Source organism: Lepidochelys kempii, chromosome 6 (genome assembly GCF_965140285.1).
Source record: "Lepidochelys kempii isolate rLepKem1 chromosome 6, rLepKem1.hap1, whole genome shotgun sequence".
Lineage (NCBI taxonomy): Eukaryota > Metazoa > Chordata > Testudines > Cheloniidae > Lepidochelys > Lepidochelys kempii.
This window is the reverse complement of record NC_136385.1, coordinates 25,017,505-25,035,533: the sequence shown is the minus strand read 5'-3', so window position 1 is coordinate 25,035,533 and position 18,029 is coordinate 25,017,505. Positions and strand designations below refer to the sequence as shown.

The 18,029-nt window shown below is 41.7% G+C and overlaps 1 protein-coding gene across 7 annotated transcripts in view; it reads right to left on the bottom strand.

The window, feature by feature from the left end:
* Positions 1-18,029, bottom strand: part of AP2A2 (adaptor related protein complex 2 subunit alpha 2) — a 100,901-nt gene that overhangs the window by 62,167 nt on the left and 20,705 nt on the right. For all 7 annotated transcript variants that reach the window (XR_012159320.2, XM_073347187.2, XM_073347188.2 and 4 more), the window contains exon 2: positions 8,440-8,508. Coding sequence is in view for 6 of the 7 variants with exons in the window: in XM_073347187.2 (XP_073203288.1) it covers positions 8,440-8,508 (69 nt within the window). In the remaining variant the exon portion in view is untranslated. The remainder of the gene's footprint in view (positions 1-8,439; positions 8,509-18,029) is intronic.

Below are 18,029 nucleotides of genomic sequence, written 5' to 3'. Positions count from 1 at the left end.
AGAGAGAAAATGGATGCAAGCACACATGCTGGTGCAAAAAGTTTGCTTGCCAGTTTGTGCAGTTCAGTGATTTAGCTTTAAATTCTGTATGACTTGCTTTTGTGTAGTTAGTACACTAGTTCCAGCAATCCAATGGACCAGCAGATAAGTATTCTGGTTGTAAGCACTCATATCACAGCTTGTAATGTGCTATCTAGTTTTGGTAGCTTCTATGTTCACATCTATAAACTTTAGAGTAATTTATGTACTTCTGCCAGCAAGTGTAGCAGGAATTATAGAAAGGAGCCTAACTGAATAGTTTAAGTGAATAAGCAAAAGTCTCCAGGAGTTATTTTACAATATCAGTTACAAATCCTCAAGTACCTAGCTGCCAGCATACTAGCAGAAGAAAGCTTACTATGATACCTACAAATCAGGAAGTAAAATCAGGATTTAAATATCAGATTACAGTAAAATCTGTTAACCCCCTCCAAGAATGTTTAAATTAAAGTATTTATACTTATGGTCTAAATAAACTCTCTAAAGAAATATTGCTTCAAAAAGCATTAACAGAAAATGTGTGTCAGTCAGTCACCTGTCTGCTAAGATCAGCCTTTGGTATGAACATTTTTGCTTAGACAAAATAAGTATTCATGTTATGCTAATACAAGCAACTTGCTGTTTTATTCCTTAGTATAATCATCGAGCACCTGTCCCGCATCCTCTCCATAGCCCTTTTTTAATCATTTGGTAGAAAGTGCATTATGATGCATCTCTGCACGCAATTTGGGGAAGGGAAGTGACAGGACTTTCAGTTCTGATAAGAAATCAGAACAGACTATTTCAATTACAGGATCTTTCAATAGCACAAGTTAAACCACAAACATTTGAAGGATAAAAATGAAGCATCTTAGGCTAGAGTGTCTGAGCTTTGGTAGAGGAACAGTTTAGTGAGTTATCAGAGCAGGCAACTGGGATTTAGAACTCTTCTTTTCTTTCCCCAGCTCTACCACTGACTTACTACACTGAGAAGACAGACACAGTTTGCCTGTAGAATCAGCATATAGCTGGCATCTGAGACTGGTGTTTCACAGCTTCAGGGTTTAAAGAGTGCTTTGAGATCTTCAGATTAAAGTGATTTATTAACCCAGTAATTTCCTTAAGAAGCAGTCAGGTAAAGAGTCTCATTAAAATTGCTAGTACTCATATCTTCACAGCCATGCTTACAATTTACCACTGGGGGAAAAAAGGCACAATGTTTCTAGATATTTAAATAAAAGGGCTACACTAGAATTTTCTTTCAAGACAAAGACCCCTAGATTTCAGTCTTTACACACCAACATTAATTGTGTCCTTGGCCTGTATTTTGTTTTGATTTGTTTCAAACACTCTGTTGTACACAACAGTCAAGGAAGCCCCAATCCTAGTGGCCAAGTTTCCTTGTACTGAAAAATCCAAGTCCATATTTAGCATAGACCCTTAACCACTGGGAAATTCCAACACACTGGGGGAAGGGCTTCCCGAGACTGACATAAAGGCACTGCTAGAGCCCAGGTCTATGCACTTGGGCTGCCTGGGCTCCACCAGCTGGGTACGGAAGTTCCCTTTTTTCTAAAGATCTCCATGCCATGGCATGCAGTGGGATGGGAACAGTCACAGAACGCGAGTCTGGGGCCAGCGTGCCACCCTTGAGAAATAGCCACAAGGAATTCTTCACTCATTCCTACAAGATAATTACAAAAGAACTCATGATGGGTCCATTGGGTTGGGGAAGAGTAGGAGTGAAAGCCAGAGTACTGCAGCTATGTGGGCCAATAGAGTCTGAGGCTGCAGAGCAATGAGGAGGATAACTGGATTTGAGCTACGCCAGAGCAGGTAGTCAAAGGTGTGCTAGGAATATAACACTAAACTGCAGAGAGGGAAAAAATAAAGGCAGCCGCCAGCATTGCTTTCTAGTACCACTCTCTGCCCACCCCCAGCTCTGCTATCAGTAAGCTCTGCATTGTTCGAAAGGCTGCCCTCAGGCAATTTACACAGTATCCAACAAGTAAGCATCTCACCTTAACTTTCTCCCTACAGCGCCAATATTTCCAATCGGATTAGTTAACTGGAACTAGCTGGCAATTAACTCAATTTACATCAACCAAAATTCTAGTCTAGCCAGAGCATTTGTAAACACAGTCTGGAACAGGTTTCAGAGTAGCAGTCATGTTAGTCTGTATCCGCAAAAAGAAAAGGAGTACTTGTGGCACCTGAGAGACTAACACGTTTATTTGAGCATAAGCTTTCGTGAGCTACAGCATCCAATGAAGTGAGCTGTAGCTCACGAAAGCTTATGCTCAAATAAACGTGTTAGTCTCTCAGGTGCCACAAGTACTCCTTTTCATTTAGACTGGGACAGTAGTATGCCCCAAGAACTCCTGTATTTCCAACTACCATACAAATCACATTTCATCTCTTACTATCACAATGCAGAATATCAGATTATACTGTGAAGATAAAGTAATTCTCTCTCTAATTAAAATATGATTCTAGGTTGAAAATTAAGCAAGAAAAAGTACACATGGTAAGCTAACTGGAGAGAGGCTTTTCTGCAGTGAACACACAAGTCACACAGAACATTAAACAAAGCATAGGCAGAGCACACAGTAATACTTAGTCATGTTTGCGCAAACTTTTGTTATAACCTTGGCTTTGATGCATTATACTTTTGACAAATTACTCAGGCTGGAATTCAGAGTGAAATCCTAGCCCTCAGGCTGAATTTTTTCATGTTGGTGGCTAGAACTTGTTAGTCTTAAATCTTCCTAAATAGCTAAAAAATCATCATAATGCGTAGGCACAAGGAAACAGGAGTAAGGTATCACGGGCAACCTAAATTCTAGTATTTCTTAATTTTTAAGCACTTGACTTTGTAACACAGAAAAGAGTTCTTTAGCTTATGTAGTTTGCTTTTGTTTTTAAAAAAGGGATGAAGATTAAAAACAAGTTATGTGATCTATAAGAATCTCATTATGCATCAGCAAGGATTGAACCCTGAACACTCAGCACTGCAACACAGCTGGTGTTACAGAGCTACCTATGTTAGCTGGAGAAGGTCATTTTCCATGGGGGGTGGGGGGGCGGCAAGGAGAGAGAGAAAGGGAAGGGAAGGGGACGGGACTCTGTCAGGCCACTTACTAGGCCTGAAGGAGCATGGCCCAGCTCTCCCCAGAAAGTGGAGGAGTGCCTTCCCCATTTTCACTTTTCAGGGGGGTTATGGGCCACTGGAGCTATGTGCAAATCCAGAGGGATTTTCAGAGAAGCCCAGCAAGACGCTTGCTCCACACTACAGTCCCAAGACAGGCTACCTGCTCCCAGGGCTCCCAATGCAGTGTGTACTGCTGCTTTGGTGGTGGTGGTGGTGGTGGTGGTATGAGCCCAGCTTCTAATTATAATGTGTATATTCAGTAACTGTCAGCAAAATTTGTTCAGCATTCTTACAAAAGCAGAGAAATTGTAGTTTCCAGAAGTTTGCATTCAGATTTGGCTAAAACTGTAATATCATTTGAAAGAAAAGGCTTTGGGCCATTTTTCTCACTGCTACAGGGCAGAGACTCACTGGAAACAATGGAAGTGCTCGATCTTCTGAGAAAAGGTCACAGGGACCTTTTATAATGAAAGCATTTGGCAACTTAAATATGGGGGAGCTAATAGTAATCCCTATAATAAAAGGGTGCTGCATACATTATTTGCAAAACAACTTTTCTGTACTGGTACACAGTTAAGCCATTATGCATTCTCTAAGGCCATGACTACACTATCACTTATAGCAGCAAAACTTATGTCGCTCAGGAGTGTGGGGGAAAAAAAGAAAAAAAACCAGCCCCCTGAACAACATAAGTTTCGCCGACATAAATGGTAGCGTGCACAGCCTTATGCCTCCCACCAACATAACTACTGCCGCTCGTGGAGGTGGTTTCATTATCTCGACGGGAGCACTCTCATCAGCACAAAGCGGCTACACAAGCGATCTTACAGTGCCGCAGCTGCATTGGAACAGCTAGGCCTCTGCATGCTTACAGCAGCACAAGTCACCAAGTACTTAATGGCTACCAATTTTGCCTCCAGTTACGACCCTACCAGTGTTTAAAATATGTTGCTTTATAAAGGATTTGAACACTTTGTACACAATATTGGATATACTATATTCAGCCAGTTCAAAATTCTTAATTGGGGTCTTGGGACAGATTTCAGTGTGTTTAAAAAAAAAGACAAGACAGGTGATCAAATAGATGCTAGAATGACAGTAGGATTTTTTCCCTCCAGATATGGAAAGCTGCCAAGCAAGGGCAGAGGCACAACCAAGAGAGGAGAATATACAAAAGGGAAATGTAGTTTATTGACCTGTGAAATAAAGAGCTGTAAAGAAGAAGGACACAACAAGCAGCACGGGATGCTAAAAAAACGTAGCAAAGAGAGATAGTGAAATAAAGCAAGCACACAATTTAGGTCTGTGAAGTTTATTTCACTGGAAGATGTACCACCAATTTTGGCTTGGGGAGACAACAGGTTACTGCTAATGGGAACAGAGTCAAATTGCTCCTTAACATTGGGCGTATAAGCAGATCTAATGACCAAGTAAAAGTGCCACAGTGATGATAAAGATTTTAAGAATTTTAAGCCCTGTTCCACAGCAACATTCACTTATCTATGTTCCCCTCCCTCAATTAACAAGCTCCGCTTTCAGAATAAAAGACACTTTTGTCAACCAGCAGAAAATGTCTCTGAGGAGGGGAGATTACAATGTATAAATAATATGGATCAGGGCTAGCTGAAGGCAACTCCAGTGAAGACTGCACAACTCAAGTTAATTTTAGAAAGCCACTTCTGTTCAATGTTTGGGAAATGCCAACATGAAAAACCTATAACAGCAACAAGAGGAAGGCTTAACATTTGATGAATACTTACAAATTTTGGCTCCATACAAGCAGCTGTGGAACTACAACTTGCCTACAAATAGCTTTTAAAAAACACACACACACAAGCCCCAATGCTCACGCTTTCCTGGCAAGTCACTAATATTTTCCTCAATCTGCACAGAAATATGGCAGATTTTTAAGAAGCTGTTATTAGGGAAAGGAGAGAGTTGCAGCCCCAAAAAATCTTCAACTGAGGAAAAGTCAGCTTTACAAGGGAAGGGGTTTTTAAAATAAGGAATTCAACACATTAACATTCTGGAATTGTAAATGTTTATGTAATGACCTTCAATGCTTATGACTCAGTGGAATTCTACTAGCAGAAAGCAGCCGTACTAACAAAGCGTAATCTGGTACCCTGCAAAGCGTACAGTTATCCCATATGGTATCTATTTACATATGCTCTAAGTTTTTCATTTGTTAAAAAAAGTCAGTTATGTAGAGAAAAGTGGGGGTTGGGACCCAGCTTCAAATATCAAAACAGCAACTTTTAAATTCTCATTCTTGTGATTAAACAAGCTTGCAAGGAGTAACAATGTAGGATTTTGAATGCCACTCTTGAAAAAAAAAAAATCAGTCAAATTAACTTGAGCTTTGTGGGTAATTGGCTTATTTCTGAAGACTTGCATTTATGTGGCTCCATGACAAAGAATATGAAAATAATTTGTAATATGTTTGTAAATTTCACCTATAGATTTAGTCTTCTGCAGGAAACACTGATTTGGCCAGAAAGTCTAACATTTTGATAAAAACTCTTGACTAGCTCTAAAAGAAACTGAGGACATTTCTTATTTCTTAGAAAGTGGAGATACTTAAGTGAGCCTCTAGCCCTAAAGCAGAAGTCTCTCCTTTCAATGTACAGGATATTCCAGGGTCCGAATAGTACCATTGTAAACATGCTAAAAATAGATCTTTGAACTAGGAGGAGAATGAAGGCCAAGCACACTGACTAGAGCTAGTTTTCCAGCCACATAAGGAGATATCAGGTTCTTGAACTCTATGGCCCACACGGGATGACAGATAAAGAAGGATGTGTTTGGAATGAAGGATAGATAATCTGAAAGAAGTTACCATGCCTGACGCAATGGTTCTGACATGAGACTGGGGCCCATAAATAGCAGGTGGACTGTTCAGCTGGCAGTGTACAGTAGAGAGTAGAGATGGTGGCAGCCTGTGGCCCATACTGGAAATAGAGTAAGCATGTAAAAGTATGTCTAGCTCATTGGTAGAAGGTTAGTAGGGATACATGATCAGAATAGGTGCTGAGTGGATTTTAGAACCATGATTTGAGTTCTAATTTGCGTTTTAAAATGTTGGAATAGTTAAAAATTTAAGAGACACACTAATCTTAACTTAACGATAATTAAGTAGAGTCAAAATTTAATATTTTAAAAATAACTTGTTAGGGAAAATTTGGCCATTGATTAGCACTGTGTTACATATTTCGGTATTAGCAACAAGCATGAGCCAACACCATATGTCTGATAACCATGTCTGCAGAAGCTGGGGTGAAGAGCTGAGAAGATGTACATTAATGTGACTTTTCCAGAAATGGCACAAATAGAACTGGATGAGATTACATCAGCAATATGGTGGGCTACGCAAAACCTCACATCAAACAGAATTTACGCCAACACTAAACAGATTGTCAAAGAACTGAATAAGCCAAGCATCCAACCATGCTATCTGGACTGTATAACCTAGTAATTATATGAAGTTCAGAACATACTTCTATTACCCTGTCATTATCTGCACAGAACCTGCTGCAAGTCAGTTTGTAAAGTGGCTATTAGGACAATACCAAGGATTTACAAGGGGGAGAAATACAATCATGAACACTCAGAGCCTTGCCTACACACCATTCTGTACCTGCATCAACACCACCATAACCAGTGCTATGGCAGACTATGGTAGTATTACTGCAGACAAGGTTCAAAGCATAAGTATAAGACTGTTTAGCCAAGTCTACAGAAACACCACCCATTATCAACAATTGTAGACAATGCTTAGCTCCATTCTGGCTCTGGCTCCAATTATACCGATATCCTTTGCCTCTAGGTCTGAGCACGTACAGAACATATTAGCATTGATAAAAAGGTTTGATGCTCTAATATAATACAATCTTGTGACTGTCACTTCTCATTGAAGAAAATTATTGCACTGATGTACTGTCACTGCAGTTTTCAGAGTAACAGCCATGTTACTCCTTTTCTTTTTGCAAATACAGACTACTTGTGGCACCTTAGAGACTAACCAATTTATCTGAGCATAAGCTTTCGTGAGCTGTAGCTCACGAAAGCTTATGCTCAGATAAATTGGTTAGTCTCTAAGGTGCCACAAATGCTCAGATAAATTGGTTAGTCTCTAAGGTGCCACAAGTACTCCTTTTCTTTTTGCCTAGACACTTGTTTCTTCAAAAGAAGTCTGTTAATTCGCATGTCAACTAGAGTCTGCTTGCTCCCCAACATGCTTTACTAACAAGATGCTTCATGTCCAGAGACTTTGCCTGATAAAACAACCCAGCTAAACAAATCTGAAGTCCACTGCTTTTACAGTTTTAAACACACCAAAACTTTGGACTATTGCAAGGTTATCAAGAGAGCAGAGCCCAGAAGTGCTGTAGCTACTAAGTTTGAAATATACTGCAGGCAGTAAAATGTGCACACCAGGATCTCCTGGCTATTCACTGAGGCCTGCGGCATATGAAAATTCTATGCTGGGAGCACACTGGTGCTTTTCATCAACAAAACTTTTGTTGTTCGAGGGGGGCGTTTTTAAGACAAACCTTAAGTGAACAAGTGATTACTCTGATTAGAAATAGCACTATTTTTGACAGAGAATGAAAGACTTTTGGGAGCTTTTGAGAAAAGCCTTAAGAACAGGTTTACCATATAGTAAATTCGGAGATGCAGACAACTTTCACACTGCATTAGGAAATGGCAGCAGCCACTAGCAACTCCACAAACCACACACTTAAATTCAGAACGTTTAGGAACCTTGGATGAGATTACAATTATAGGTATATATGATGTATTAAATATATACTCAAGGTATAGTTTTAACACTACATAGCATGGAAGCTAAGTGTTCTCTAGCCTTCACTTTATAAGAATGCTTAGTATTGCTCATGTTTTATTACTATATTAAAATTTAAAACTGCTTATGTTGAACCTAATTTTAGAAGTTCCATTAAAAGTTCATTGATGGACCTATCCTCCGTGAATTTATCTAGTTCTTTTTTGAACCCTGTTCTAGTCTTGGCCTTCACAACATCTTCTGGCAAGGAATTCCACAGGCTGACAGACCATTTAGAATGGACAATTGCTCAGTTTTCAGTATTATATTTTGACAGATGACACTAGCATTTTGCTCACTTGAGACCAGAATAAGGAAGAAAAATGAAAAAAGACAAAGAAAGAAAACGATCACATGATGAGATGAGAGAATGGAGTATAGGGTAAAAGACAAGGTAAAGATCTGAAGGTACTTAAAATACGCTTACCTTTAAATTTTGACCGAATGTTTGCTAGTTCTTTGTTTATCCTCTTTATCTCGGCTTCTTTGCTTTTGCCTGAAATCAAAAGAATTTACATCAAGGTTCAGCATTTCAAACAGCTCCTAATTTGTCTATAATTCTTTCAGCACAGTTTTTTCAATTCACCACTCATTAAAAGTGGAGGCACTGGAAGAACCTTCCCCCCCCCCTGAGCAACAAAAGACTACAGAGTGAACACCAAGTGTAGTACATTAACATCTTCTGGGGAAATGGAAAGCCTTTTTTTCTTTTTTAATTAAAAAGGCTTATCACCCTGCTCTCCCACATTAAAATGTCCGGAGAACAAAGTTTTAAAGTATTTGACAAATAGCCAAAAGTTTAAAAAAATAAAAAGTCTGATTTTTAACCTATTACTTAGAAGAAAAATCATGCATGGCATAATTTTCAAAATAAGTCAGTGCTTTCTAAAGGTTTACCTATGGTTTATTTGCATATATCTTTCATGTGTGTGCTGCTCTTTTACAAAAAAAGGGGAGGGGGGAGGAAAGGAGATAAGACATGTAAGGAATAGAAAAATGAAACCGTAAAAAACAAATTGGAGTGTGAACTCCAGGATACATATAACAAAACTTTTAACTCAATTTTAAAATCTAGTCAATAGTTTGATTTTGCCCTCTGAACTCTCCCTGAACAATTCAGTTACCAAACAATTGCCGTCTTAAAACCTTCTACCATTACTCCTGAAGTTTAAATGGTTTAAGTGGCCATTAATGATCAGTAGGCTTGCGTGCCCTTTCTTTTGATCAAACATTTATACCATAAATAAATAAATAAGATTTAAAGTTCCTTACAGTCTAATTACACTACAAGTTCATGAGTTTGCTCTACTATCCTTGGAGCTTGCACAGCATTTTTCTGCTCTGCATCAGCCTACTTGCTTAATGAGAACAGGAATAAAGAACTTTAAAAAGGAGCATGTTGATGATGAGCCAATATACTACTTGCCTACAAAAGCAGCAAGGCATAGATGTGAGAGGACTTGCATTTACACACTAGCAATAGGAAACTGCTCTACCAGCTGTCAAAGGAGTGTTTAGCTTTCATTTTGTAATGCTTTTTTTTTTTTTTTTTTTTTTTTTTTAAAAGGAGCTAGGAGTCAAGTATTTTCTCCTTAGAGGAGAAAAAAAATACACACAGACATTCAGAGGAAGTGGCTGTGTTTTGACATTTAGGTGATGATACATTTGCCTACCCCAAACAAAATAATTTAAGCTTCACAAACAAGTAACTTTACACAGCAATCAGCACACACTAGTTTTTGGGTTGGGTATTTCAGCAATATCAAAAAGTACATGGAGTTATAGTACTATGTTCACTTCAACTTTAGTTACTCCCTATGATCAACTGGCTGAGACTTAACCAAGGCATGACTGAGGTAATGTTTGCAGGTGGAGGAAAGCAAAATGGAAAAAATGACAAAGACCATTTCAACTCCTTTCATTGGAGACGTGGGCCAACAATTCATATAGTAAATTCACATTTAGGATGCTGCTTGGGTGTTCAGCTGCTTCTAGATTTCCAGATATCAGCAGTAGCCAACACTACTCCTGCCCTCACTCTTCCGTATTTAGTTAGAACGCCATGACCAAGGGATCATGCTTTCTATGCAGTCACATTGCATTGCATAATTCATTAATTTTCAAGGTGCCACAAATTTAATGCTGACCACGTGAAGCATCAAAAACTCCCTCTGCAGCAAGGCAGGCAATAAGCAGTAATGCAAAAGAACGTAGCCAGACAACGGATGGACGGGAAATACCCAGGGTAACTGGTTGTGCAGGTGAGGGAGCTAGGGCCAGGGGAAGGTTTCCAATGATACTCCTGCCTTTGCGGTTAGTAGAATCCCAGGGGCCAATACAATTCAAACTTTTACTTAAACGCAACGTTCAGAGGAACTGAAAAAGTTGGGGAGCTTTACTACAGGTTCTGCAAATACCGGAAAGTGATTAAGACTAAAGGAAAATTCAGTTCTGCCATCAATACTTCTATTACCAGGGCCGTCCTTACCCATATGCAAACTAGGTAGCTGTGTAGGGCACCAGGAAGTTTGGGGCAATTTGGGCAAGGCTGGGAGCCAGGGGAGAAGAGCGGAGCAGGTTGGGGCCGGGTCACTCCACTTCCCGGTGCCCCGTCAGTAGGAGTTGGTTCCACCCTGCAATCACCGGGCAGCAGAAAGTGGAGCGACCCAGCCAGAACCCACTCCACTCCGCCGGCTTGTGCTGGGGGGTGATTTCCCCAAGCCTGCTCCTGCTCCCCACAGACATTGGGTGCAGCCCCCACCCTGCCGGAGGCCACCCTGGGGCCAGCCCCTCCCACGGAGTGGCTGCATAGGGCACCACAATGCCTATGGATGGCCCTATTACACTGGAATAAGGAAAGCACAGAAGGAGTAGGTGCACTGGTGCTTTCCTACTCAGTACCAACAAAGGGTAAACAAAACACAAGTAAAGAAAGCGAAGTGTACCAACAGCTAGGTAACATGACTTGTCCCACTGAAGGTTCTGTTTGTCATTTTAACAGTTGTAGCTGTGAGAATTATTATGTTGGCTTTTCATTCTGTAAGATACACATAGCCCCATTTATGCACTGAAATCCTAATGAAGTCCAGGCATATGTTGGGAGAGAATGCTTCCCTTAAACAGTACAACAATGCAGCAGGACAATTAGGTAGGCCAAAATAATGGCTTAACCATAGGGTTGCCAGGTTGCCAAAATGCCTGGTAGAAAAGGGACCCTGGCAGCTCTGGTCAGCATGGCTGACTGGGCCATTAAACGTACAGTCAGTGGTGCAGCGGGACTAAAGCAGGCTCCCCACCTGCAGTGGCTTTGTGCAGCTCCCAGAAGCAGAAGCATGGCCCCTCCCACCCTGGCTCATAACATAGCGGCAGCCAGGGGGCTCCGCACGCTGCCCCCACCCCAAGCACCAGATCCGCAACTCCCATTGGCAGGGAACGGTGGCCAATTGGAGGTGCAGGGCAGTGCCTGAGGATGGGGCAGCATGCAGAGACGCCTGGCCATGCCTCTGCATAGGAGCCAGATGGTACATACCACTGCTTCTGGGAGCTGCTTGAGGTAAGCACCACCTGGAGCCTGCGCCCCTGACTCCTCCCATGCCCCAACCCCCTGCACCAGCCCTGATCCCCCTCCTGCCCTGTGAACAACTTGGTCCCAGCCCAGAGCACCCTCTTACACCCCAAATCTCTCATCCCCAGCCCCACACCAGACCCTGCACCCCCAGCTGGAGCCCTCACCCCCTCCCCTGCACCCTAAACCCCTAACCCAGCCTGGTGAAAATGAGTGAGTGAGGGTGGAGAGAGTGAATGATGGGGTGGGGGGGGGAATTCAGTTTTGTATGAGTAGAAATTTGGCAACCCTACCTACTCATTACCTTTAAGAAAGGCTTGGGAGTTTTGTACTGCAAGAACAAAATAAAGACAGGATGGTGTGAGAGGAAGATGAAGTAACTGGGGTTACATTAATTTTACAATATGGCAAATAACAAATGAGAATATTTTAAGGGCTTACGTACTGAAGTCTGAAATGTGTGGAAATTTCTCTAGTAAGAAACCCTCCTGTAGAGAAGGCTTTTGGTCTTTAGTTACTTGGTCCTATTTTAGCAATCCACTTGTTTCTATATGACCAAAATTGTGGGAAGTGTTAAAACAGAGCTAGCATTCATGTAAATTTCAGCTACTATTGAAAAAGCTGCTGCCCCTCCATTTATCTTTTAGAAAGGGGAAGAATAAAATGCTGACCTTAAGACCTGCATCATTGAGTCACAAGAGATGTTGCACTTCCTTTGAAAGTTCATCTAGATTACTAAGCACCACTGAACGCCGACATCAGTCTGGTATATCACTACTTTTAACTCGGTTATGTATTTAATATATTTAAGTAACCTTGATATTTCTATGAGAGGCAGCAGGAAGAAAAATAAATACCTAGCTCTTGTGTAGGCAAATTACTACACTTTTATAAAAAGAGAAGTGCAAAATAAAGACTAACAGAATATTTAGGAATATTTGTAATTAAGATTAGAGAAACTGAACACTTTCTATAACATCTTTAAACTCTCTAACTCCACTTTAAACACAGAATTTAACATCAGCATTACAAAATAGGGAAATGGTGTGAGGGGGGGAGGGTTTACATTACACAGATACAGAAATTGAGACAAGAGGTTTAATTTATGTGCTCCAGGTCTCACTCAGAGCCTAGAATGGAGTCAGGATCTTAGTTTCAAGTATGATCCTTTAAACCACAAAAAGTTACCCTTCCTTGTCCCTAAAGAATACTTAAAAAAAGGCTTTCTACCTATTGGGACTCTTGCCTAGGAATTGGTTTTTATTGCTGTAGTGCAGAGGTGGGCAAACAATGGCCCATGGGCCACATCCAGCCCACGGGACCGTCCTGCCCGGCCCTTGAGCTCCCAGTCAGGGCAGCTAGCCCTCTGCCCCTCCCCTGCTGTCTCCTTTTCCCCACAGCCTCAGCTCGCCACGCCCCCACCACTCCTGCTGGGGAGCATGGCGGCATGGCTGAGAGCTCCTGTCGCTCTGAGTGGCGTGGTAAGGAGGCGGGGAGGTTGGATAAGAGGCAGCAGGTTCTGGGTGGGCAGCCAGGGAAGAGGTAGCAGGGGACGGTTGGATAGGGAGTGGGGCCCCAGGAGGCAGAGTCCCAGGGGGCCTGTCAGGGGGCAGGGGTGTGGATAAGGGTCAGGGCAATCAGGGCACGGGGAAGGGGAGGGTTTGAATAAGGGGGCAGGGTCCGGATGGAGGGGGCAGGCTGTTTGGGGAGGTACAGCCCTCCCTACCCAGCCCTCCATACAGTTTCGCAACCCCCATGTGGCCCTTGGGCCAAAAAGTTTGCCCAACCCTGCTCTAGTGGCAGTCGACTACAAAGGTATCTAAGCATAAGGAAAGTTGTACCAAAATACTCCATGCGTTTGTGACGTCAGCAACCCCTGTAGGGGGAGAAAAAAAAACCCACCAGACTACATTCTCAGCAGAAAACATGGTTATAACACAGCGTTCTAGTCTACACATTGCTAGAACGCTCCCAAATCCTTAAAGTTTCAGTTCACTTTTGAAGTCAGTGTACCCACAAATGTATAGCAGAGTCCAGAATTTGTATAAAACCCTGTCACAACAATAGACTTAAGGCAGGTTTTTGGTTAAGTATATAAATTGTTCCAGGCCATAAAGTATGATAAATGAAATGTCTTCTCAGCCCGAGATTAATCAAACACAAACAAGTCAGCTGATGCAACTCTGTCTGTACTGCCAACAAGCTGCTTCAGTATTTACTGTATTCCACATGTAAGAGGGCCAGCAACAGTCAAACTCTTAACTGATCCCCAAGTCATCTGCTTGGTCAACATATTATGATGATTTCAGCTACATTAATGCCTTGGACATAAAATCAGTAATTCCTTCACAGCTTAGAGATTTCATTTCATGAATTTGTTGGACACTAGTGTAGTATTTTTGCAGAATGAGCTGTTAACGCTGCTCTGCAAATTAGGACACTGAAGTCCCTTCCCTGTTTTTTGTTACAGATAAGGACTAGGCAATTGCTTTTCAGCTACACACCATTTAATAACTGCCCAGAAAGCCATCTTCAAAGGTCACTTGAGTTCATCAACTTCTACACCCATACTAGCTGGGCAACTGAGAGAAATACAGACTGTCAAATTTAGCATGGAGGCAAGTTTTTCTTTGCCTTTGGAGGATTCCCTTTTATTAACTTCAAGTGTCCAGATTGAGCCTCCTCAAGCAAGATGCAAAGTCAAAAAGAACAAGTCCCTGGAATGTATCATATAGGGGGTCCCTGTATTCATTGCGGTTGCGTTTTTGAAAAGGGCAATGGATACCAAAACGACATATACAAGGGAATTTTTCTCCTTAAGAAATAAATAATGGAATAAGGTGGATGATGCATTCATTTCACCACACTCACCTATGACAATGCTCTTTTTGCCTAAACGATGTACCTTTTACACTGACAGGTTATAAAGTACACATTTTACACATAAAACATTGAATAAAATAATGTAGAACCCTACTAACACCGTTCAAACACACGGAACATTTTAACACAGTAAATACAGAACAGTAACACAGTATAAAACAATGTCAATTTTGTTAAATTTAGGTACGGGTGGCGGCTGGGTTTTCTTGGGCTGGCTTCTCCATGGCTGGCTTTTTGGTTGCAGAAGTCTTAAAAAAAGGATTTTATCAACATCTGCTCTCCTGTGTGAATCTCTGAATGAGAGATCTCCCTTTAGCAAGGCATTACATCACTAAGAGCCCTGGAGACTTTGGCAGACCGTTCACAAAAAGGAGCATCGCTCTATATGATTTCCATCATCTCATCCAGCAATCCAAAGAAACAGGAGAGAGATTCTTTGTCGTCAGATTCCTGGCTTCCAGCCCTACATCATTGTCCTTGCTTTCTTCGGATATCCGTTGTTGGTCCAGCTCAATCAGTTCCTCATTTGTCAGTTGCTCAGCATGAGACTCCAACAACTCCTGTACATCATCCTCCTCCACTTCCTCAAAGCAGACATCCTTCATCAACTTAACAATTTCTTGCTCGAGACCAGGAACAGCATCAAATCCCATGAAGCTGCAGACAGCATCTAGCCATGCACAGCGCTAAACGCCGTTCATACATTGTGAAGGGACCTCTTCCCACAACACATCAATGTATTCCAAGCCGTTCAAGATATTGTAGGACTTCCAAAACTCCTTTACACTGGGCTTTCCTTCACCTGCCACCTCCTTAATCAGCATGGAGGACGCCCTTGGTAGGTAATAAGCCTTGAACGTGGTCAGCGGACGCAAATACAGTACTGTACAATAGGAGAAAGTGTTCCGATTCATGTCGGTCCTGATCCGTGCAAATGACAGATATCTGGACCAACGTAAACTGGAACACCTTGCCCTATGGATGAGTGACGGATATCCAAACAGATAAGGGGGGGGGATCGATACCGGGGCCCCCCTGTATTCCTGGGATCAAAACAGGCACAGGATTTGTTTTTGAATATATTGTTTTTCAGACTACTACAGTAAATAATTAGGGGATAGCCGTGTTAGTCTGTATCCACAAAAACAAGGAGTCCGGTGGCACCTTCAAGACTAACAGATTTGTTTGAGCATAAGCTTTCATGGGTAAAAACCCCACTTCTTCAGATGCAGGAAGTGAAAATTACAGATGCAGACAAGTATACTGACACATGAAGAGAAGGGAGTTACCTCACAAGTGAAGAACCAGTGCAGACAGGGCCAATTCGATCAGGGTAGATGTAGTCCACTCCCAATAATAGATGAGAAGGTGTCAATTCCAGGAGAGGCAAAACTGCTTTTGTAATGAGCCAGCCACTCCTAGTCCCTATTCAAGCTCAAATTAATGGTGTTAAATTTGCAAATGAATCTTAGTTCTGCTGTTTCTCTTTGTAGTCTGTTTCTGAAATTTTTTTGTTTAAGCATAGCTACTTTCAAATCTACTACAGAATGTCCAGGAAGACTGAAGTGTTCTCCTACTGGCTTTTGTGTGTTACCATTCCTGATGTCTGACTTGTGTCCATTTATTCTTTTACATAGGGACTGTCCAGTTTGGTTAATGTACATGGCAGAGGGGCATTGCTGGTATATATAACATTATATATGGCTGATGTGGTTGGGTCCTTTGATGGTGTCGCTAGAGTAGATATGGGGACAGAGTAGGCAACCCAAAACAAATACTCACCAGCAACTACACACACCACAGGAACACTAACCCAGGAACCAATCCCTGTAGCAAACCTCGTTGCCTACTCTGTCCCCATATCTACTCTAGCCACACCATCAGAGGCTCATTCACCTGCACGTCTACTAGTGTTATACACATATCATTATGTGCCAGCAATGCCCCTCTGATCTACCCTGATCGAATTGGCCCTGTCTGCACTGGTTCTCCACTTGTGAGGTAACTCCCTTCTCTTCATGTGTCAGTATATTGGTCTGCATTTGTAATTTTCACTCCATGCATCTGAAAAAGTGGGGTTTTTACCCATGAAAGCTTATGCTCAAATAAATCTGTTAGTCTTTAAGGTGCCACCGGACTCCTTACAGTAAATTATTGTGGCTCCAGGGGAAAGTGGTGGCTCCCCTGCTGCTGATTACAGTAAGTGTCTGCCTGGCATTACTCCTTTTACAGCTGTACCACTATTTCAGCTTCAGCTGTGGTTGAGAACAGCCATAAGATCATAAATATGCTGCTTTTGCTTACTAGGCTCAAGACTAAAAGGTAGCAGGTTGTGCCTTCTGTGAGTTTTCTAAATTTACTGCAATCAAATTTCACTTTTGGTTCACATAATTCAGAACTAGAAGATCTTGCTACTGTTCAGATTAAAATTGACAAAGTGAAGACATTATAATTTAAGTGAAATCCTTGAACATTTCATCAGTACAGTGCATTTAACCCTCTGCATTGTTTTGACAACCTCTGGGTGCCCATCGCAACTCTTAATTAGTGAGCAGGGTCTCATGCCTCAAACGTTAAATAGGATTGGGAGTAAAACACACCTTTAACATGGCAGATCAAAGTCTCTGCACTTAGCCACGCTGCCTCACAGAATTGCCAGATTTGTGCATTTAATTATACTTCCTGTAAAATGCTTTTTTAACCCGCTGCTTTACATCTGCTTATAGTTGGTCTAGAGAGGAGGCGGCAGCTGACCACCTACTCCTGATGCCAGCTTATGTTTGTTTTTGAGTTCACATGAGAGAAAGCTGTGCTGCAATGCTGAAGGCCCAGAGTTCAAACCTTACCAATGCCACATGGAAACGTGTCGCTATAGTTGCCATTAAATTTCTCTTTTTTGAGAGAGAAATTGCACACAAGAACTATACTACAGGAATATTAGTGTTGCAAAGCCAAGCAAGTTAGAACTGCTGAATTATGATCACATGGGCTTTGGAAATACTGTTGTGCAGGAAAAGGATAGACTCAAGCATAGCCAGAGCAGGAATGTAAAGGGTATCCATGTCAATTCAGAGTACATCCTCTCCCTCAGACTGAGCTACTTCAGTCTTTCTAGGTTTACCACAAGACTTGAGGCTGAAAAGGAAGGCCAGCAAGTCATGGACAAAAGATGGATACAACATCACAGTAAGTAATTGCTGAATGGGGTGATCCAGTGGTTAGATGGTACCTCTAAGCTCAAGTTCACCAAGGTCCATTTCTCTGGAGGACAAGCTACCGAAACAGCTCCAACCCAACCAATGAGACCAAGGGTAGCTTGAGACCTTTTTATTTAGGTTTCAGAGTGGTAGCCGTGTTAGTCTGTATCAGCAAAAAGAATGAGGAGTACTTGTGGCACCTTAGAGACCAACATTTATTCATGAAAGCTTATGCTCAAATAAATTTGTTAGTCTAAGGTGCCACAAGTACTCCTCGTTCTTTTATTTAGGTATTACTATCAGAAAGTTAGAAGTGAGCTTTGTGTGATTTAACCATATACATCAAATTGTTTTATATAAGTGGGCCTGCTG